The sequence below is a fragment of the Corvus moneduloides genome, chromosome 34, assembly GCF_009650955.1.
Source record: "Corvus moneduloides isolate bCorMon1 chromosome 34, bCorMon1.pri, whole genome shotgun sequence".
Taxonomy (NCBI): Eukaryota; Metazoa; Chordata; class Aves; order Passeriformes; family Corvidae; genus Corvus; species Corvus moneduloides.
The window spans coordinates 790,014-809,857 of NC_045509.1; the positions used below are offsets into that span (position 1 = coordinate 790,014).

General features: G+C 67.3%; 3 protein-coding genes across 3 annotated transcripts; 1 reads left to right on the forward strand and 2 right to left on the reverse strand.

Moving 5' to 3' along the window:
- Nucleotides 1-1,447: 1,447 nt before the first annotated feature.
- On the reverse strand, nt 1,448-5,174 carry LOC116437224 (proline-rich protein HaeIII subfamily 1-like). Its single transcript, XM_032094824.1, has 5 exons — nt 5,028-5,174; nt 2,753-3,033; nt 2,444-2,493; nt 2,270-2,322; nt 1,448-2,146 (listed from the first exon to the last, which is right to left on the reverse strand). The coding sequence occupies exons 1-5, from the start codon at nt 5,172-5,174 to the stop codon at nt 1,736-1,738; spliced, it is 942 nt and encodes a 313-aa protein (XP_031950715.1). The 3' UTR covers nt 1,448-1,735.
- Nucleotides 4,287-11,347, forward strand: FOXP3 (forkhead box P3). Its single transcript, XM_032094934.1, has 11 exons — nt 4,287-4,607; nt 6,902-6,983; nt 7,084-7,174; nt 7,272-7,389; nt 7,473-7,548; nt 8,030-8,098; nt 8,194-8,326; nt 8,415-8,479; nt 9,506-9,607; nt 10,899-11,020; nt 11,153-11,347. Exons 3-11 carry the CDS (start codon nt 7,147-7,149, stop codon nt 11,190-11,192), a joined length of 753 nt encoding a protein of 250 aa, XP_031950825.1. The 5' UTR covers nt 4,287-4,607; nt 6,902-6,983; nt 7,084-7,146; the 3' UTR covers nt 11,193-11,347.
- On the reverse strand, nt 11,301-19,680 carry CCDC22 (coiled-coil domain containing 22). The gene is given in 21 exon segments (XM_032094961.1): nt 11,301-11,576; nt 11,851-11,925; nt 12,045-12,104; nt 12,317-12,412; nt 12,670-12,777; nt 13,276-13,377; nt 14,006-14,122; nt 15,228-15,302; nt 15,304-15,344; nt 16,163-16,286; nt 16,375-16,446; nt 17,230-17,346; nt 17,348-17,437; nt 17,655-17,690; nt 17,692-17,808; nt 17,810-17,826; nt 18,075-18,141; nt 18,232-18,338; nt 18,430-18,562; nt 18,726-18,903; nt 19,536-19,680. Coding segments are annotated over 21 exon segments (1,896 nt in total). The 5' UTR covers nt 19,586-19,680; the 3' UTR covers nt 11,301-11,462.
- Between the last annotated feature and the right edge of the window lie 164 nt (nt 19,681-19,844).

Below are 19,844 nucleotides of genomic sequence, written 5' to 3' on the forward strand. Positions count from 1 at the left end.
GAGGGACTGGGACCCCCCCACAGTGACTTCAGAAGGGCTCCCCCCCTCCACTTTTACCTGAGGGGCTGAGGGACTGCAGGACCGCTCTGAAGGGGACAGGATTTCCCCCTCCCAGTGAGTCTAGAGGGGCTGGGACCCCCCACTATCACCTGAGGGACTGGGACCCTCCCACAGTGACTTCAGAAGGGCTGGCTGCCCCCCTCCTTTCCCCCGCTGTCACCTGAGGGTCTGAGGAACCGTGGGGGGAGGTGGAGGTGGAACACCCCCCACTGTGACTCCCACACGATGTCACCTAAAGGACTGAGGGACTACAGGGAGAGCGGACCATCCGGAGATGACAGGATACCCCCACAGTGAGTCCCGAGGGGCTGGGACACACCCTGCTGCTGTCAGTTGAGGAGCTGAGGGACTGCGAGGGCAGGAGGACCCCATAGGGGACGGGACCTCCCCCACCAGTGAGTCCAGAGGGACTGGGACCCCTCATAGTGACTTCAGAAGGGCCGCCCCCCTCTCTGTCACCTGAGGGGCTGAGGGACTGCAGGGGCAGGCAAGAGGGGACAGGACCACCACCCACACTGTCACCCAAAGGGCTCAGAGACTGCAGGGGGAGCAGGACCCCCCCCCCCCGGGAGGACTGGAGCCCCCCCACAGTGAGTCCAGAGGGTCTGGGACACCCCCGCTGTCACCTGAGGGACTGGAACTCCACACAGTAAATCCAGGGGACTGCGACACTCCCCATAGTGAGTCCTGAGGAGCTGGGACCACCCCAATGTCACCCGAGGGGCCAGGACCCTCCCCACAGTGAGTCCTGAGGAGCTGGGACCACCCCAATGTCACCCGAGGGGCCAGGACCCTCCCCACAGTGAGTCCTGAGGAGCTGGGACCACCCCAATGTCACCCGAGGGGCCAGGACCCCCTTTTGCCTGAATCCAGGACACGGAGGACCCTCCCTGAGGACTGACAAACCCCTCAGCAGCTTCACTGGGGGCTGGGGACCCCCTCCTGGCCACCTCCAGGATGCTCAGGACCCCTCCAGCTGCTCCCAGGACACTCGGGACCCCTCAGCTGCCTCCAAGGAGCCTTAGGACCACTCCCCACTTCTTCTTAGGGGGCTCAGGACCGCCCCTCCCCAGCTGCTCCCAGGACATTCAGGACCCCCCGGCTGCTCCCCGGGGGTCGCAGACCCTTGTGTCACAACAAGGAGCCCACGACATGACACCCGAAGGTGAGCGTGCCCCATCTCCGGGGTGTCTGGGGGGGACTGTTTGTCATCCACGGGCCCCGTGACCTTTGCTGGGACCTTCCCCGGGGGCAGGAAACGGCTGCGACAGCGACGCCGTGGGGGGGGAGGGGGGGGAACGGGCCCCCACCCCCTAAACAGAGACAGACAACCCTCCCCTACCCCCCCCTTCCCCCCAGAGTGCCCCCCATGACAAGAACTCGGGGACACCGTCGTTCCATGGCTGTATGTACACAGGGGCGCCCCAAAACCCGGGGGTGGGGGGGTGCACATGAGTCGGGGGGGGGGTCCCACAAAGTGACAGTGCCCCCACCCCGAGGAGGGGGGGCAATTTGGAGGTGCCCTTCGATCACCCCACGCCACAACTCAGCCCCCCCCCCCCTCCCCCGAGTGATTTAGGGGTGTCCCACGTTTTCAAGGGTGAAATGGGGGGGGGGGCTGTGACGATTTGGGAGGTGACGATTTTGGGTGGTGACAATGGGGCTTCCCCCCCCCTCACGTGAGCCAGGCCAGTGCCAGGTAGAGCCCTAGGGCCAGCGCGGCCGTGGGGCCCCCCCCGTCCCCCCAGGCCACCGGCACCAGCACGGCCAAAGCCAAGACCACCCCGCACCCCCTGAGGGCCCCCCCCAAACTGGTCCCCCGCCCCCGGGGGGGCCGCGCCGGCACCACCAGCGCCCCCTCCACCGGCCCCCCCCTCCCCAGCAGCACCGGGGGGCTGCACCGCCCCCCACCCTCGTAGCGCAGGGCCATCTCGTTGGCCAGAGAGGTGTTGGGGGCTCGCTCGGGGAAGGGGGGGCCCCCGTTTCTCGGGGGGGGGTCGCTGTCGCCGGGGTCCCCCCGCAGCCGGCGCAGGTGGGACAGGTAGAGCTGCTCCAGCTCCCGCGCCACCGCCTCGTCCTCAGCGCCCTGGTGGGGGGGGGGGGGCACAGTTCGGGGTACCCCCGTCCTCGGGGAGGCACGGTTTGGGGTACCCCCTTCCTTGCGGGAGGGGGGCACCCCAGTTTTGAGGGAGACGGGGTGTTGTCTCACCTGTGCCGGGGGCTGCTCCACATCCGGGGGGGGCGTTGGGGCAGGGTCAGGCTCTGTGGGAGGGAAAGGAGGGGGTGAGAGACCCCCCAAAATTTGGGGGGGGATCCCCAAAACTGGGGGGTGCCCCAGTACTCGGGGGTGCACCCCCAAAGTTGGTGGGGGGGCAATACTTACCTGTGCTGTGGTCGGGGGGTGGGGGCTGCACGTCCTCCGCCTCCTGCGGCCTTTTGGGGGGACACGGGTGTGGGGGGGTCACCGGAGAGGACCCGTCGCCCCCCCGCCCCCCAAATTAGGGGTGGGGGACCAGCATCTGCAACCCCCCAGAAGGTGACCCACATCCGGGGCCCGAGGGTCCGGGGGGAACCCAGACATGCGCTACATCCCCCCCCCCCCCAATTTCGGGGGGTACATGCGGGGGGGTGGGGGGTTGACCCCATTTTTGGGGGTCCCCCATGCAGATTTCCCCCCCCCCCCATCTCTTACCTGCCCTTCCCAGGTCTCATCCAGATCCCGGGGGGGGGCGGCTCTCCCACCGCGCCCCCCTCCCCCCCTACGGGGGGTCCCTCCCCGCCCCCCCCCGGCGGCCCCCCCCGCCCCCGAGGGTCCCAGGGCCGGTATTGCCGCAGGCGGGTCAGGGGCAGCCCCAGAGCGTCGGCGAAAAGGACCCGCCGGGACCCCCCGCCCACACCGGGGGCCGCGGGGCTGTCGGGGTCCCCCGGGGGGGCGGCGGGGGGCTCGGGGACCCCCGGCGGGGGCGCGGGGACCTCCGGGAGGGGGGGGGACGGGGTCGAGGCGGGAGGGAGGGGGGTCCCGCCGGCCGAGGGGTCATGGGGGGCCGGGGGGGGGGGTCCCGGGGGTCCGGGGGGGGGTCCCGGGGCGCGGGGGGGGCTGGGAGGGGCCCCCCCCGCGCGGGGCACGCCGGGAGTCCGGCCACGGGGGGGGCGCCGGGGCGGAGGCGGGAGCCCGGGCCATGGCGGAGGGGCGGGGCCGGGAGCCGCAGCGCGGGGGCGGGGCCGGGCCGGGGGCGGGGCCTGGGGGCGGGGCGGGGCCTGCTGGACGGGGCGGGGGCGGCCGAGTTGAGGGTCTCGGGCGGAGGGGCTGTGAAAGGGCGGCCCCCCCCCCCCCCCCGCATTCCGGAGTTCTCTGAAGGGTGTTTGGGGGGGGCTCCTGGAGACTGAGGGGACCCTCCGGGGGGGTGGGGATAACAAAGGGGGGGTTAAAGGGCCGCTCCTGGGGGGACAAAGTGTCGTCGTCTCCCCCCCTCCCTCCCCCCCCCGCAGTGTCTGCACCCGTTTGGAGAGCGCTGAGAGTTAAACAGGGTCCCCCAGGACGCCTGAGTCCCCCGGGGGGTGCTTAGGGGGGTCCTGGAGATCGGGTGGACCTCAGTGGGTGGGGGTCTGGAGGGGGTGTTCATGGGCCCCCCGTGTTCCCATGGGTCCCCAGGGTCTGGGGGAGCAAAGAGGGGTCCCCCCAATATCTGCTCCCCTTGGGGGGGTGCAGTAGGGTGTCGGAGGGGGACATTAGCACCCCCGAACACCTGGGTCTCCCACGGGGTTTTTGAGGGGTCCTGGAGATTGGGGGGTCCCCAGGGTGTGGAGGCTTTGAGGGGGCACTAGAGGATCCCCCCTCCGAGCTCCCCACAGGACTGCACCCCTGGGAGCGGTACTGGGATTCCCTTCGTGACCCCCCCAAAAAAGGAGCCTCGGCCACAAGTTTGGGGCAGTGCTGATGCCCCCCCCCCATGGGGAGGGGGCAAAAGGGGGGGGGAGGGGTGGAGGATTTGGGGGAGCCCCCAGGACCCCCCCCCAAGTGTGGGAGGGTTCTCTGACATCACGGGGGGGGGGGCATAAAAAGCGGGGTGCCAGGACGGGCAGCGCGCGGGGTGCGGCCGGTGAGCGGGTTTGGGGAGGGGGTCCGGGGGGGGGCTGTGCCCTAACACCGGCCCGAGGGGAGGGGGCAGCGTGCGAGGGCCTTGGCACGAGGGGCCTGGTGCCGCACACGTGGGCACGGGGGGTGGGCTGGGGGTCCCTATGGGAGGGGGGGGGGCTCCAGGCACCGGCTCTGCTCCACCCCCCTCCAAAAAGCCACCCCACCCCCCTCCCTTATTTCCTGCCCGCTCGGGCTCAGTTTCAGGTCTCTTCGAGCTGGGGAAATCCCGGGGGTGGAAAAACTCCCAACCCCACCCCGAAAATGGGGAGGGGTCCCGGGTGCTACACCCAGCGCCGCACTGGGGTAAAACCCGGCCAATTCGGGGCTGGAAAGCGTCAAAAACTGACCTTTAACCAAGTGGATTTTGGGGCCGCTTGCATGGAAAAAGGGCAAAACTCAGGGCCTGCAGGTGGAAAAAGCCCCCAAAATTTGGGGGGAGGGGTGAGGCGGGGGGGGGGTGGGGGGTGCTTTTCCTGAGGTTTTTCCCCTTTCTGAGCAGTTTTTAGGGATTTAGAGGTACCCGAGCGATTTGGGGCCATTTCCCGGCTTTTCGGAGGGAGCGTTTGAGCTGCTTTTTTCAACAGCGTCATTTTGGGGCATTTCAGGAGTTCTGGCGGGGTTTGTGGGGGGATGGGACTTGGGGGAGTGGGGGGGACAGACTCCTGCAGTTTGTGGGACCCCCCCCCCCCCCAAAAGGGTTCAAGGCGTTGGTTTTGGGGGTTTTCTGCCTGGCTGGTTTAGGGGTACCTCTGCCCAGCAGTTTTGGGGCGTTTTATTGAATTTTGGGGCTTCTCTGTCCGGCCATTTTGAGGGGTCTCTATCCAGTTACTTCAGGGCATTTCTCCTCATTTTGGCACATCTCGATTCGAGGTGTTTCTGCCTGGCCATTTTCGGGCAAATCTCTGCTTTTTAGGGTGTTTTTGCCTGGCTGCTTTGGGGTGTTTCTCATCATTTTGGGGACTCTCTGTTCCGACATTTTGGGGTGTCTCTGCCCAGCTGTTTTGGGACGTTTCTCCACTTTTTGAGTTACCTCTTTACAGCCATTTTTAGGATGTTTCTGCCTGGCTGTTTTGGGCCATTCTGCATCATTTTAGGGTGTCCTTGGCCATTTTTGAGCATTTTGCCTCATTTTGGGACGTCGCTGGCCATTTTGGGATGTCCGTGCCATTATTTTGGGGCTTTTTTCCTCATTTTGGGGTGTCTCTGTCTGGGCATTTGGGATGTTTCTGCTCTGTTGTTTTGGGGCATTTCTTGGTGTTTGGGGTGTCTGTGCCTGGTCATTTTGGGGGCATTTCTCTGCATTTTGGGGTGTCTCTGCCCAGCCAGTTCAGGGTGTCGCCATGCACCCATTTTTGGGGCATTTCTGCAGGTTTTGAGGAGTTTCTCGCTGGTCATTTCGGGGTGTCTGTGCCCAGCTGTTTTGAGGCATTTCCCAGTATCTCTGGCCAGTTTGGGGTGTTTCTGCCCAAAATGCCCAGGCATTTCCCTGCGTTTTGGGGTGTCTTGCCGTGATGACTTTGGGGTGTCCCTACCCTCACAATTTGTGCCGTTTCTTCACATTTGGAGCCATTTCATCCCACACGTTTCAGGGCATTTCTCAGCTGTTTTGGGGCATTTCTCTGCATTTTGGGGTGGCTGCACCCTGGCCGTCTTAGGGCACCTGTTTGGGTCTGGGGGGGCCACCTCGGCCCCCCACCCCCGCCGTGACTCAGGGCTGTGGTTTCCCGTCTATAAATCGGAGGTGGAAGCGCCCGGTGTCACCCAGAGCCATGGCGGGCGCCCGGGACCCGTGAGCTGGGGGCACTGGGAGGCACTGGGAGCACACTGGAGGGCACTGGCATGATGCTGGATGGGGCTGGGGGAGCACAGGATTGATGCTGGGTGGGACTGGGAGGGCTCTGGTGGGGACTGGGAGGGAAACTGGGAGCAATGCAAAGCACTGGATGGGGACTGGGATGGACTGGGGAGTGTCGGGAGGGGTTGGTGGGAACTGGGATGGACTGGGATGGACTGGGGAGTGTCGGGAGGGGCTGGAGGAGCACTGGCTTGGGAAAATGGGGAGGCTGGGAGGGTGTTGGGGGGACTGGGATGGAGTGGGTGGCACTGGAGGACTGGGGCTCTGGCTTACTGGGGAATGCTGGAAAGTACTGGGGGAAACTGGGAAGGAGCGGGAGGGTAACAAAGATGGATTGGGATGGGCTGGGAATACACTGGGGTGGGCTGGGGAGATGCTGGGAGGGACTGGGTAGCACTGGAAAGGACTGGGAGGGATTGCAGTTTACAGGGAGAGACTGGAGGGGTGCTGGGAAGGGCTGGGAGGGACTGCGGCTTACTGGGGATACTGGAAAGGACTGGGAGAAACTGGAAATGACTCGGTGCTTACTGGGAAGGCTTGGGATGACAATGGGAGAGACTGGGGTAGACTGGGATGGATGGGCGATGGATGGCATGAGAGGTGCCAGTGGAAGATGGGAGGGGGCCCAGCCCATACTGGGAGCACTGGGCAGTACTGGGAGGGGTAACTGGGCCAGGACGGGCTGGGGGGGGGCTGCTGTCCCCCGCCCGCGCGGGTTCCGGGACTCGCGGTGACGCAGGACCTGCAGGGGACACGTGTCCAGGCCTGGCACACGCGTGTGTCACACGCTCGGGGGGGGGGACAGGGGGAGGGTCGGGGGGGGTCTCACCCCCTCCCACCCCCCCCAGGCAGCGCCGCCCCCCCCGCAGCCCCCAGGACCGGCCCACGGTGCTGACCCGCGCGGACGGGGCGCTCCCTCGGCGCACCCAGGTGCGGGGCAGAGCCCGGGCCACCAATTCGGGGTGGGGGGAGGGTGGGGTGTGCGTCAGGAGGGGGGGGTTCACCTCCTGCCCCCCCCCCAACCACACAGGTGCCACCCGAGGGGGGGTCGTGCCCCCCTCTCCTGCACGTGCAGCACCCCGGGGTGCTGGTGATGCGAACTCGGCTGCCCCCGGCGCACGGTGAGCACCCCCCCCCCCCCTCAGACCCGCCCTCCCCCTCTTCGGGGGGTGTCCTCCCTTTTGGGAAACCCCCCCCCCCTCCCCAAAACTCCTCCAGGTCTCCCCGGTTTGGAATGGGGCCCCAAAGACCCCCCCGGCCGCGACAGAGACCCCTCACCCGCCCCCGCCGGCAGCGACCCCCCCCCACCGCCCCCCGGCGCTGCGCAGCCCCCCAGGTGAGTGGGGGCTTTGGGAGGAGGGGGTTGGGGGCATCCCGGACCCCCGTCCTCACCCCCCACCCCCCAAAAATCACCTCCAGGCCCCCCCGCCGTGAGCCGGGGGAGGTGGCTCAGTGCTTGCGGCAGCTGGAGAGGATCCAGGAGCTGGAGCAGCAGGTGAGGGGGCCCCCAAAATCCCCCCTGAGCCCCCCCCAGTCCTACCCTGACACCCCCCAAGTCCTGACCCGACCCCCCCAAGTGCCACGGGACCCCCAAGTGTCCTGGGACTCCCCACAAAAACACGACTTCAACCCCAAACCTGTGCCACTCCTGTCCCCCCCAGATCTGGGACCCCCCCCCCCCAAACCGTGTCCTCCCTGTGCCCCCCAGCCCATCGCCCCCCAAACCTGTCCCCCACAACCCATCACCCCTCCCAAGGCCCATTTCCCCCCCAAAACCATGATGCCCCCAAACCTGTGCCTCTCCCATGTCCCCCAAATCCTGTGTGTGACCCCTCCCGGCCCCCAAATCCCGTGTGCGACGCCCCCGCCCCCCCAAACCCGTCCCCCAAACCCCGTGTGTGACCCCCCCATCCCCCCATGTCCCCCAAACCCCGTGTGTGACCCTCCCATGTCCCCCAAACCTGTCCCCCCCGCAGTTGGCCCGCGAGCGGCACCGCCTGGGGCTGTTGCAGGCGCAGCTCCTCCGGAGGGCCCCCCCCAGCACGGTAAGGGGGGCAACACACCCCAAAACAGGGGCGGGGGGCTGGGCCCCCCCACAGCGGTGCCAGCCCCTCACTTGTGTGCTCCCCCCCCCCTCCAGGGCCCCCCCGGGAAGGGCCAGGCTGGGCTCCCCCCGATTTGGGGTCCCGCAGCCGCCCCCGAGGCAGAGGGGGACCCCGAGATGATGCTGCCCCCCCCGGGGCACCCCTGGGAGCGCGGGGGGCTCTACCCAGGTGAGCCCCGGGTTTGGGGGTGTGGGGGTGTCCCCCCAAATAACCGGGGAGGGGGCTGGGTCCGGCTGACCGCCCCTGGCCCCCCCAGAACTGGAGTACTACCGGCTCAGCACTGCGCGGCCCCCCTACACCTACGCCACGCTCATCTGCTGGGTCAGTGCCCCCCCAAACCCCCCCCTGGGGCACCCAGAGCCCCCCCGTGTCCCTGACACCCCCCGTATCCTCCCCCACCCCAGCTCTCCCCTCATAGCCCTGCTCCCCAATTTCCTCATCCCGGCCATCCTGCAGCCCCTCCATGTCCCCCCCCAAACTGTCCCCAAAGCCCACCCTATGCCCCCCAGCACCCCATGTGTGTCCCCCATAGCCCCCCCCAGGCCACCTCACAGTGTCCCCAAACCTGCCATGCTCCCCCCAGTGACCCCAAGTGTGTCCCTGTACCCCAGATCCTCCCCAGAGCCCCCCCAAAGTGTCCCCACGCACTGCCGTGCCCCCCTAAACCATCCTCAGCCGTCTCCAAAGCCACCCCAAAAGTTTGTCCCCAACCCTCTCGTGCCCCCCCAACGTCCCCAATGTCACCTGTGTTGCCCTGTGCCCCCCAATGTCCCCCAATGTCCCAAACGTCCCCAATGTCCCCCCAATGTCCCCCAATGTCCCCAATGTCCCCCCAATGTCCCCCAATGTCCCCCCAATGTCCCCCCAATGTGCCCCCCCAATGTCCCCCCATGCCCCCAATGTCCCCTCAATGTCCCCCCACTGTCCCCCAATGTCCCCAATATCCCTCCAATGTCCCTCCAATGTCCCCCCAATGTCCCCGCCCCCCCAGTGTCCTCCCAATGTCCCCCCAATTTCCCCCCGTGCCCCCAATGTCCCCCCAATGTCCCCAATGTCCCCCAATGTCCCCCCGTGCCCCCCAATGTCCCCAACGTCCCCCCAATGTCCCCCTATGTCCCCCAATGTTCTCAATGTCCCCCCGATGTCCCCAATGTCCCCCCGTGCCCCCCAATGTCCCCAGTGTCCCCTTAATGTCCTCCAATGTCCCCCCAATGTCCCCCCAATGTCCCCTCATGCCCCCCAATGTCCCCAATGTCCTCCAATGTCCCCAATGTCCTCCAATGTCCCCCCGTGCCCCCAATGTCCCCCAATGTCCCCAATGTCCCCCAATGTCCCCGCCCCCCCCAGGCCATCCTGGAGTCCCCGCAGCGGCAGCGCCCCCTGGCGGAGATCTACCACTGGTTCAGCCGCAGGTTCGGCTTCTTCCGGCACAACACCCGCACCTGGAAGGTGGGGACCCCCGGGACCCCCCAGACACACCCCGGAACCCCGAACAGCCCCCCCGGGAACCCGGAACACCCCCGGGAACCCCGAACCACCCCCGGGACCCACCAAAACACAGCACGAAACAGCCCCCCGGGACCCCCGAACCACCCCCGGGAACCCCAAACAACCCCCGGGAACCCCGAACCACCCCCGGGACCCACCAAAACACAGCACGAAACAGCCCCCCGGGACCCCCGAACCACCCCCGGGAACCCCAAACAACCCCCGGGAACCCCGAACCACCCCCGGGACCCACCAAAACACAGCACGAAACAGCCCCCCGGGACCCCCGAACCACCCCCGGGAACCCCAAACAACCCCCGGGAACCCAGAACCACCCCCGGGACCAAAACACAGCACGAAACAGCCCCCCGGGACCCCCGAACCACCCCCGGGAACTCCAAACAACCCCCCCGGGAACCCAGAACCACCCCCGGGACCCCCGAACCACCCCCGGGAACTCCAAACAACCCCCGGGAACCCCCCAGGACCCCCGAACAACCCTCCCCGGACCCCAAACACACCTCGGGACCCCCCAGACACAGCTCGGGAACCCCCTGGGACCCCGAAAAACACCCTGAGAGTTCCCTGCACCCTAAAACAGCCCCCCCCAGGACCCTCTGAGACCCCAAACAAATGCCCCCCGGGAACCCCATAACAGCCCCCCCCCGGGGACCCTGAAACACACCCCGGGACCCCAAAACAGCCCCTCAGGATCCCCAACCGTCCCCAGAACTTGCAAACATCCCTTGCAACCCCCACACCCCAAAACCGACCCTGGGATCTCCAGTCCCCTCCCCACCCCCCCCCAAAAACATCCCTGGGGCTTCCACGAACTCCTGGGGCCCCTCTCCAACCCCCCCCTGCACCCCCATCCTGGGGGTCACCCCAACTCCTCCCCAGCAGAGACCCCCCACTCTCCATCACCACCATTGGGGACCCCCAGCCCCTCCCAGCACCCCAAAATGTTACCATCCACAGGTGGGACCCCCAAACCTTCCCCCTGAGACCCCAATGCTGCCCCGGACCCCCCCTCCCAACACCCCCACTCCCCAAAAACGGGGGGACCCCAAATTCTCCCAGTACCTCTCCAATCATCCCCCCACCCATGACACCTCAGAGACCCCCCCGAACCCCCTCAAAATCCCTAAACCCTCCCCAGACCCCCCCTGAAATCCCTCAGGGAATGTGAGGGGGGGATGTCCAGCCCCCCAGTTCCGGGGTCCCACCCCGATTTTGGGGTCCCCCCCCCCAGAACGCCGTGCGCCACAACCTGAGCCTGCACAAGTGCTTCGTGCGGGTGGAGGCCGCGCGCGGCGCTGTCTGGACCGTGGACGAGGCCGAGTTCCGGCGCAAGCGGGGCCAGCGCTACCCCAGGTACCCCCAAACCCCGCCCCAGCCACCCCAAAACCCGCCCCGGGCACCCCAAAAACGCGGGGGGTGCATAAACCGCCCCCCCCTCCCAAAAACACCCGTGATAACCCTGGGATGCCCCTCTGACCTCCACAGGGACTGTGACCTCAAGTACTTTCTGCCCCCCCGGAGCTGAGGGGGGACCCCAAAACCACGGAGAGGGGGTGCCCCCAAGACCCCCCCTCCCAGGAGGAACACGACACCCCCAAATCCACCCCCCAAGAGCACCACGAACAGCCCCGAACTGCACCGGGATTTATTGAAACCATAAAGGAACTGTCCCCCCTCCCACTGCGGGTGCATTTTGGGGGGCTACACGGGCACCCCCACACCCCGCTGTGTGCGGGGGGGGCGGCAGAGCCCCCCCGGCGGATTTTGGGGTGCGGATCCCCCCCCCGGTTTGGGGTCAGGCGTGGCGGGCACGAGCGGCCAGCAGCGCGTTTTCCTCCCGCAGCGCCCGGCAGTCGCTGAGGATCCGCTCCAGGCTGGCCGGGAGCTTGGCACTCGTCTCTCCTTCGATCTGGGGGGGCACAGAATGGGGGGGGGGGGGCACAGAATTGAGGGGGGCAAAATGGGGGGAAAAAATTGATGGGGTTAAAAATCAGGAGGAAAGAGTCAGGGAGGGGTACAAAGAATTGGGGGCACAAAAAGGAGATGGGAGTGGTCAGTTAACACCCAAATAGAGCTGGGGGGGGTCTCCAGAGGCACCCGAAATCCATCCTGCCCCCCCAAAAGACACCCTGCCCCCCCAAATCCATCCTGCCCCCCCCAAACCGAGCCCCCCAAAACCCCACCTGCTCCTCCAGGTCCCGGATCTCCCTCTGGATGGTCCCCGTGTCCTCGATGGTCCGGATCAGCTGGGCACAGTTCTGGGGGGCAACAAGAGGGGTTTGTAGGGCACCCCCCCCCAAATTCCAGTCCCCCCTCCTCCTCCAGGGACCCTCCCAGTTCCACCTGGGCCCCCCTGGAGCCCCCCAGGCCCCGTTACCTCGTGCAGAGCTGCCAGGTACTTGTAGGCTTTTCTCACCACCTCGTCCCGCTTGGCGTCCTGGGGAAGGGGACAGTTTGGGTGGCACATGGGGCACATGCAACAGTTTGGGGGGGATCCCAGCACCCCACCCCCCTGTCCCTTTGGAGGGGATATCCCATACAGGGGGATACCACTGAATGCACCCCCAGCCACAGGCCCCCCAAAATCCCACTGTGATCCCCCCTTTTGGGGCTCCCTGCACCCCGAGGTGCCCCCCCCGGCCCCCCCACCTTGAAGAGCAGCTCGTCGGTCACGCTGAAGGTCCTCTCCAGCTTCCCCACCAGGGCGTTGATCTCCTTCTGCAGCGCCCGCGTGTCCTCCAGGATCTGGGGGGGGTCAGGCCTGGGAGGGGGAGGGAACACGACCCCCCAATACCCCTCCCCGCTTTGGGGGTGCACACAGCCCCCCACAGCCCCCAGCTCCCCCCCAAAACCTCAAATAAGACTGAACACCTCAAGGCCATCCCCCAAACTCCTCCAGGCTGCCTAAGGGACCCCAAAACTCTCCCTCCGCCCCCTCCCCACAAGAGTTGGGACCCTCCCAAACCGTCAGAGCCCCCCAAAAGTGGCCCCCCAGCCCCCACCTTCCCAATCTCCTCCTTCTGCTTGCGGATGTTGCCCACGATCTCCAGGATGCGCTGGGTGTAAACGGCGCGGGAGACGTCGCGGGGCAGCGCCTCGAGCTCCGCCACCTGCGGGGGTCAGCGGGGGGCCTGACACCCCCAAACTCCCCTGGGCACCCCAAAACGCCCCCAAAGCGCCCCTAAACCCCACCCCCTCCTCCCGAGCACCCTCACAATACCTCAAGGTCTCCCTGAGTGACCCCAAAACCCTGCTGAGCCCCAAAACACCTCAAGGGACCCCCAAAAGCCCCAGGGATCCCCCAGTTCCTCCTGAGCCCCCCCAAAATGCCTCAAGGTCCCTCCCAGGAACCTCCCAAGCAACTCAGTGACTCCCCAAGGCCCTCTGAGCCCCCCCAGAACACCTCAAAGGGCCCTCCCAGTAACCCCAAAACACCCCATGTTCCTCCAGTGACCCCTGAGCCCCCCCCATGTGCCAAGGTGCCCCCGGTGACCCTCCAAACCTTTCCAGTGACCCCTGAGCCCCCCTAGGACCCTCAGGGTGCCTCCCAGTGACCCCTGAGCCCCCCCAAAGCGAGCCCCCGAAGCCCCCAGTGCCCCCAGTCCCACCAGCTGGGCGTGCAGGGTCTCTTTCCGTCGCGCCTCCTCGGCGGCCGCGCGGCTGCGCTGGAGCAGCGCCTGCGTCTCTGCCAGGCGCCGCGATGACTCCCGCTGGGGGGGGACGGGGGGGGCCCCAAAATCACCATGAGTCCGGAGGGGGACAGGGAATCTCCAAAACCCAGCCAGGAGGGGGAACTGGAGCCCCCAGAATCGCTGCGAACGCACTCCAGGGCCCCAAAACCATCAGGGAGGGGAGCCCAGAGCCTCCAGGGATCCCAAAACTGACGAGAGAAAGATCTGGGGACCCCAAAAGCCACAGGGAATGGACTCTAGGGACCCCAAAACCTACTGGGAAGAGGCTCCAAAACCCCAAGGGACCCTCAAACCTACCAAGGAGACCTGGGGACCCCAAAACCCACAGGAAATGGATTGCAGGCACCCCACTTTTGGGGGAAACCACGCACCCCAAACACACTGAGAAGGGATCTCAGAGGGCCCAGGGACGCCAAAATCGACCAGGGAGGGACCTGGGGACCCCCAAACCCATGGGGAAGGGACCCCGGGAACCTCAAAAACTACCGGGGGACCCCTGAATCCCCTGGGGAAGAACCCGAGACCTCCCAAACTCGCAGGGAAGGAACCCCAACCCCCCATTTGAGAATGCGGGCACCCCAAACCCATGGGAAAACCAATTCCCGACCCCCGGGGACCCCAAACCCGCGAGGAGGGGCCCCGTTACCTGCGCGGAGTCGCGCAGGGCGCGGAGGTGCCGGAACTCGGCCAGGAGGGGCCCCCGGTGCCGCTCCCACTGCCCGGCCAGGCTGACGATGCGGCGGCTGCTGGACTCCACCACCAGCTGCGGGCAGTGCCAGGGCCCCCCAAACGCTGACACCCCCGGAGTGCCCCCCAAAACCCCCTGACTGCACCCCCAAACTGCCCGAACCCCCCACACTGACCCCCCAAACGCTGACACCCCCAGAGTGCCCCCCAAAACCCTCTGACTGCACCCCCAAACTGCCCGAACCCCCTACACTGACCCCCCAAACGCTGACACCCCCGGAGTGCCCCCCAAAACCCCCGTGACTGCACCCCCACACTGACCCCCCCCCAAACACTGACAACCCCAGAGTGCCTCCCAAAACCCCCCTGACTGCAGCCCCACACTGACACCCCCAAACGCTGACAACCCCAGAGTGCCCCCCAAAACCCCCCTGACTGCACCCCCACACTGACCCCCCCAAATGCTGACACCCCCAGAGTGCCCCCCAAAACCCTCTGACTGCCCCCCCAAACTGCCCAAACCCCCCACACTGACCCCCAAACGCTGACACCCCCGGAGTGCCCCCCAAAACCCTCTGACTGCACCCCCACACTGACCCCCCAAACGCTGACACCCCCACAGTGCCCCCCAAACTCCCCTGACTGCACCCCCAAACTGCCCAAACCCCCCACACTGACCCCCCAAACGCTGACACCCCCAGAGTGCCCCCCAAAACCCCCCTGACTGCCCCCCCAACTGTCCGAACCCCCCACACTGACCCCCCAAACGCTGACACCCCCAGAGTGACCCCCAAAACCCTCTGACTGCACCCCCACACTTACCCCCCCCCCCAAACACTGACACCCCCGGAGTGCCCCCCAAGCCCCCCTGACTGCACCCCCAAACTGCCCAAACCCCCCTTACCTGCCCCCCCAAGCCCCCTCCCCACACTGTGACCCCAAACAACCCCACAGCCCCCCATGAACTGACCCCCCCCCCATGAAGCCCCCCAAAACTGCTCCCCCCCTGGGGCTGTTCTACACCCCCCAACTGCCCCCCCCCCACACCTGCTGTGACCCCCAAACCACCCTGCTTCACCTGCCCCCCACTGGTGCCATCCTATACCCCAAACTGCCCCCCCAAACCCCTCCCCACATCTGCTGTGCCCCCCAAACTGCCCCCAGCCGCCCCAGCCCCTCACCTGCAGCTTGGCCATGTTGTTCTGGGCGTCCGGGAGCAGCTCCAGCGCCCTGGCCTTGACCCGCAGGGTGTCCTCGCGCCCCCCCCAGAGCCCCCCGGCCCTGCTGCACCTCGGCCTCTGCCTGGGCATGGAGGGGGGCGTTGGTCAGGGCACCCCAAAACCCCCGTGCCCCCCGACCCTGCCACATCACCACCTGGGCACCCCAAAACCCCCTGTGCCCCCCGACCCTGCCACACCACCACCTGGGCACGGGGGGTCAGTCAGGGCACCCCAAAACCCCCCTGTGCCCCCCGACCCTGCCACACCACCACCTGGGCACGGGGGGTCAGTCAGGGCACCCCAAAACCCCCCTGTGCCCCCCGACACTGCCACATCACTGCCTGGGCACGGGGGGTCAGTCAGGGCACCCCAAAACCCCTCTGTGCCCCCCCAGAGCCCCCCAGCCCTGCTGCACCTCAGCCTCTGCCTGGGCATGGAGGGGGGCATTGGTCAGGGCACCCCAAAACCCCCCTGTGCCCCCCGACCCTGCCACATCACTGCCTGGGCACGGGGGGTCAGTCAGGGCACCCCAAAACCCCCCTGTGCTCCCCAACCCTGCCACACCACTGCCTGGGCACCCCAAAACCTCCCAGTGCCCCCCCAGTCCTGCCACACCACCACCTGGGCACGGGCGGTCAGTCAGGGCACCCCAAAACCCCCCTGTGCCCCCCGACACTGCCACACCACCGCCTGGGCACGGGGGGTCAGTCAGGGCACCCCAAAACCCCCCTGTGCCCCCCGACACTGCCACATCACCGCCTGGGCACGGGGGGTCAGTCAGGGCACCCCAAAACCCCCCTGTGCCCTCCGACACTGCCACACCACCACCTGGGCACGGGGGGTCGGTCAGGGCACCCCAAAACCCCCCAGTGCCCCCCTGGACCCCTCCCCAGCACCCACCTGGGTGAGGCTGAGCTGGGCTGCCCGAATCTCCCCCCGGCACCCCTCGATTTCAGCCTCCAGCCGGGCCAGGGTCTCCTCGAGCGCGGCCTCCTCGCTGGCCTGGCGTGACCCGGGCTCCTGGGGGGGCAACGTGGCCGTGGGGGGGCCCAGAGTGACCACACGGAGCCACCGGGGGGGCCCAGAGTGACCGACACCCCCCTCTCACCTCCTCGGGGACCTTCGGGGGCTGCAGGGTCTCGGCAGCCGCCTGGAGCTGCTGCAGCAGCACTTGGGGGTCCTGCAGGATGAGACCCCGGAGCGGGTCAGAGCCTGGGAGGGTCTGAACCAACCCACAGCCCCCCCAAAACAGCCCACAGCCCCCAAATCCAACCCACAGCCCCCCCAAAACAGCCCACAGCCCCCAAATCCAACCTCCAGTCCCCCCAAACAACCCACAGCCCCCCAAATCCAACCTCCAGACCCCCCCCAAACAACCCACAGCCCCCAAACTAACCCACAGCCCCCCAAATCCAACCCAAAGCCCCCAAAACAACCCACAGCCCCCCAAATCCAACCTCCAGTCCCCTCAAACAACCCACAGCCCCCCAAATCCAACCCACAGCCCCCCCAAAACAACCTACAGCCCCCAAATCCAACCTCTAGACCCCCCAAAACAGCCCACGGCCCCCCAAATCCAACCCACAGCCCCCCAAAACAACCCACAGCCCCTCAAATCCAACCCACAGCCCCCCCAAAACAGCCCACAGCCCCCAAATCCAACCTCCAGACCCCCCAAACAACCCACAGCCCCTCAAATCCAACCCACAGCCCCCCAAAACAGCCCACAGCCCCCAAATCCAACCCACAGCCCCCCAAAACAACCCACAGCCCCCAAATCCAACCTCCAGACCCCCCAAATCCAACCTCTAGACCCCCCAAAACAACCCACAGCCCCCCAAATCCAACCTCCACTCCCCCCAAAACAATCCTCAACCCTCCAGCAGGCTCCCAACACCCCAAAACCAACCCCCATCCCCCCAAAACCATCCCCCATCTCGCCCTCCCCCATTGTAGCCCCCACCTGTTCGTGGGTCAGGTGCTGGGTGCGGGTGAAGCGGGACCCCTTGGGCAGGGCCCCCCCGGCCCCCCCAGCCCCAAAAGCCTCCTGGAGCCAGGCAGGGTCCAGGGGGGGGCCCCGGAGGCGGTCCCTGGGGGCAGGGGGGGCAGGCCTGGCGCAGGGGCTCCAGTGCCCGGAGCCGCGCCCGGAGCCGCTTTCGCCCCAAGTATTCCTGGGGAGGGGGAGAAAAACGGGGGGTCAGACCCGCAGGGACCCCCAAAACAGCCCCCAAACATCCCAACAGCCCCCCCAGGTGACCCCCAAAACAGCCCCCCCCCATGCTACAGAGAGGGGGCCCCTTCCTTGGACTCCTGGGAGTAAGAGAAAGGGGGCCCAGGGACCCCCCCCCCCAAGGCCTGGGGACCCCCAGCCCCGCCCGACGGTCTCACCTGGGGGGGCAGGCGGGAGGCCAGGCCGGGGCCCCCCCCACTCAGCCTCCCAGTCGTGGTGGGCGCTGAGCTGGGCCGTGTGGGTCTCCAGCAGGGCCGGGGGGGTCTGCGAGGGAAGGGGGGGCTGTGCTGGCACCGGGGGGGCGGCCCCCCCCAAAATACTCCTGCAGCTCTGCGGGGACAGCAGGGGATGAGCAGAAACCCTCCCTAAAACAAACCTAAAACCCCCCAACCCCCCTGGTATTACCCTTGAATCATCACACCCCCACCCCCCCAAATCCTGACACCCCCCTTCCTGTGGGGCACAGCACCTCCATACCCCAAACCCTCAGGGTGAGCCCCCAAAGTTTACATAGAGATCCCCAAATTTGGGGCAACAATGACCCCCCCACCACCCCAAATCCCCCCCCCGGCTCTTACCTGGGGATCCCCCACTTTGGGGCAGCACCAGGGGACAGGCAGCGAAAGGCTGGAGGTGACTTGTGCCCTAGGAAGGGTTAATTAACGGGTTAATTGCCCCCCTAAACTAAAAGGGGAGCCCCCCCCAGCTCGGGGGGTGCCGGACCCCCCGGTTCACCTGCAGCCGCTGCAGCCGGGCCGTGCGGCACACGGGGGGCACCCAGGGGGTCCCCAGCTGCTCCCGGATCTGGGCGCCGATGGCTCGGAGCAGCGCCCCCGATTTCCCTGGGGAGGGGGACAACGAGGGGGGTCAGGCCCCTCACGATCCCCCCTACGGGGCTCCCCAGCAGCCCAGGGGACCCCCCCAGGCCCGTACCGGGGGGCTCGGCCCCGCGCTCGCCCTCGTCCCGCGGCAGCTTCTCCACGAGGAACAGGAGCAGGCGCCGCGTGTCGTGTTCGGAGCTGTACAGGAACGTCTGGTACCCCACGTCCCCCCCAAATCCCAGCTCCTGCGGGAAGGGAAGCCATTGGGGGGCACCCCAAAATTGTTGGGGTCCCCCCTTCCAAGATCCGATGCTCTGGGGTGGGTACCGAGGCTTGGTACCACAAAGCCGCCACGAATCGCAGCGAGGGGCCCCCCCAGCTTTGGGGTGCCGCGGGGTTCGGGGCTACCTGGCAAGCCGCGGCCAGGTCGGAGGCGAGCCGGAAACGTGCGGAGATGCCGGGGGGCAGCAGGGGGCTCAGGGGGGCTCCCAGCGCGGGGCGCACGGCCCGGAGGCACCGCACGGCCGCCTCCACCACCAGCTCGGGGGTCAGGTCCCGCACGCTCTGCACCTCGGGGGGCACCGCCCTGGGATGGGGGGGAGGGGGCACGGCCGTGGGGACCCCTCCCCGAGCACCCCCAAACCCTGACAGCCTCCTCGCTGCGGGGCCACGGCCGTGGGGACCCCCAAATCATCACATCCCCCCCAAATCCTGACAGCCCTCCCCCTTCCTGTGGGGCACAGCACTCCCATAGCCCAAACCCTCAGGGTGCCCCCCCAACCCCGGGGTCAGCCCCATCTTCAGTCTTTCCCCAGACTCCCAAAAACTGCCTGTGTCCCCCAAAATTACCCCCTCAAAAGTGCTCAGGGTCTGCCCTGTGATCTCCCCCAACCGCCCCTCAGGGACCCCCAAATACCCAGTCACGCGCCCACAGCTCCCAAATCCTCAGGATGTTCCCCCAGGGACCCCCACAACCTCCCCAGGGTACCCCCACCCGAAATTCTCGGAGTCCCCCCGGTGACCCCCCAAACCTCCACCGGGGTGTCCCTCCGCCCTTCCGTACCCTCCCCCTCCCAGACTCCCCAAAACTCCTTAGTGTCCCCCAGAGACCCCCCCCCACGTTCCCCCGCCCTCCAGATCCCCTCACCTGACCCCCCCAATCCCCGCGGGTCGGGCTCCCCCACCCAAATCCTCCCGTTCCCCCCCCCCCCCACTCACGTCCCCGCCTGGCGCAGGGAGTGGATCAGGATCTTGTCCACCTCCTCCATGGTTGGGGGGGTCGGGGGGTCCCCAAACTCTACGGGAGGGGCGCGGGGGGGATTTGGGGGGACCGGGGGCTCCCGCACCCAGCGCGCGGCCGCCGGTCACGTGAGGGAAGGGGGGAGGAGCGCCGAGCGCGTGGCACGATGGGAGTTGTAGGCAGCCGTGACGGAGCCGCGGGACATGACGGGAGTTGTAGGCGGTCGTGGCAGAGCATCACGGGAGATGAAGGCGGCGGTAGCGGAGCATGACGGGAGTTGTAGGCGG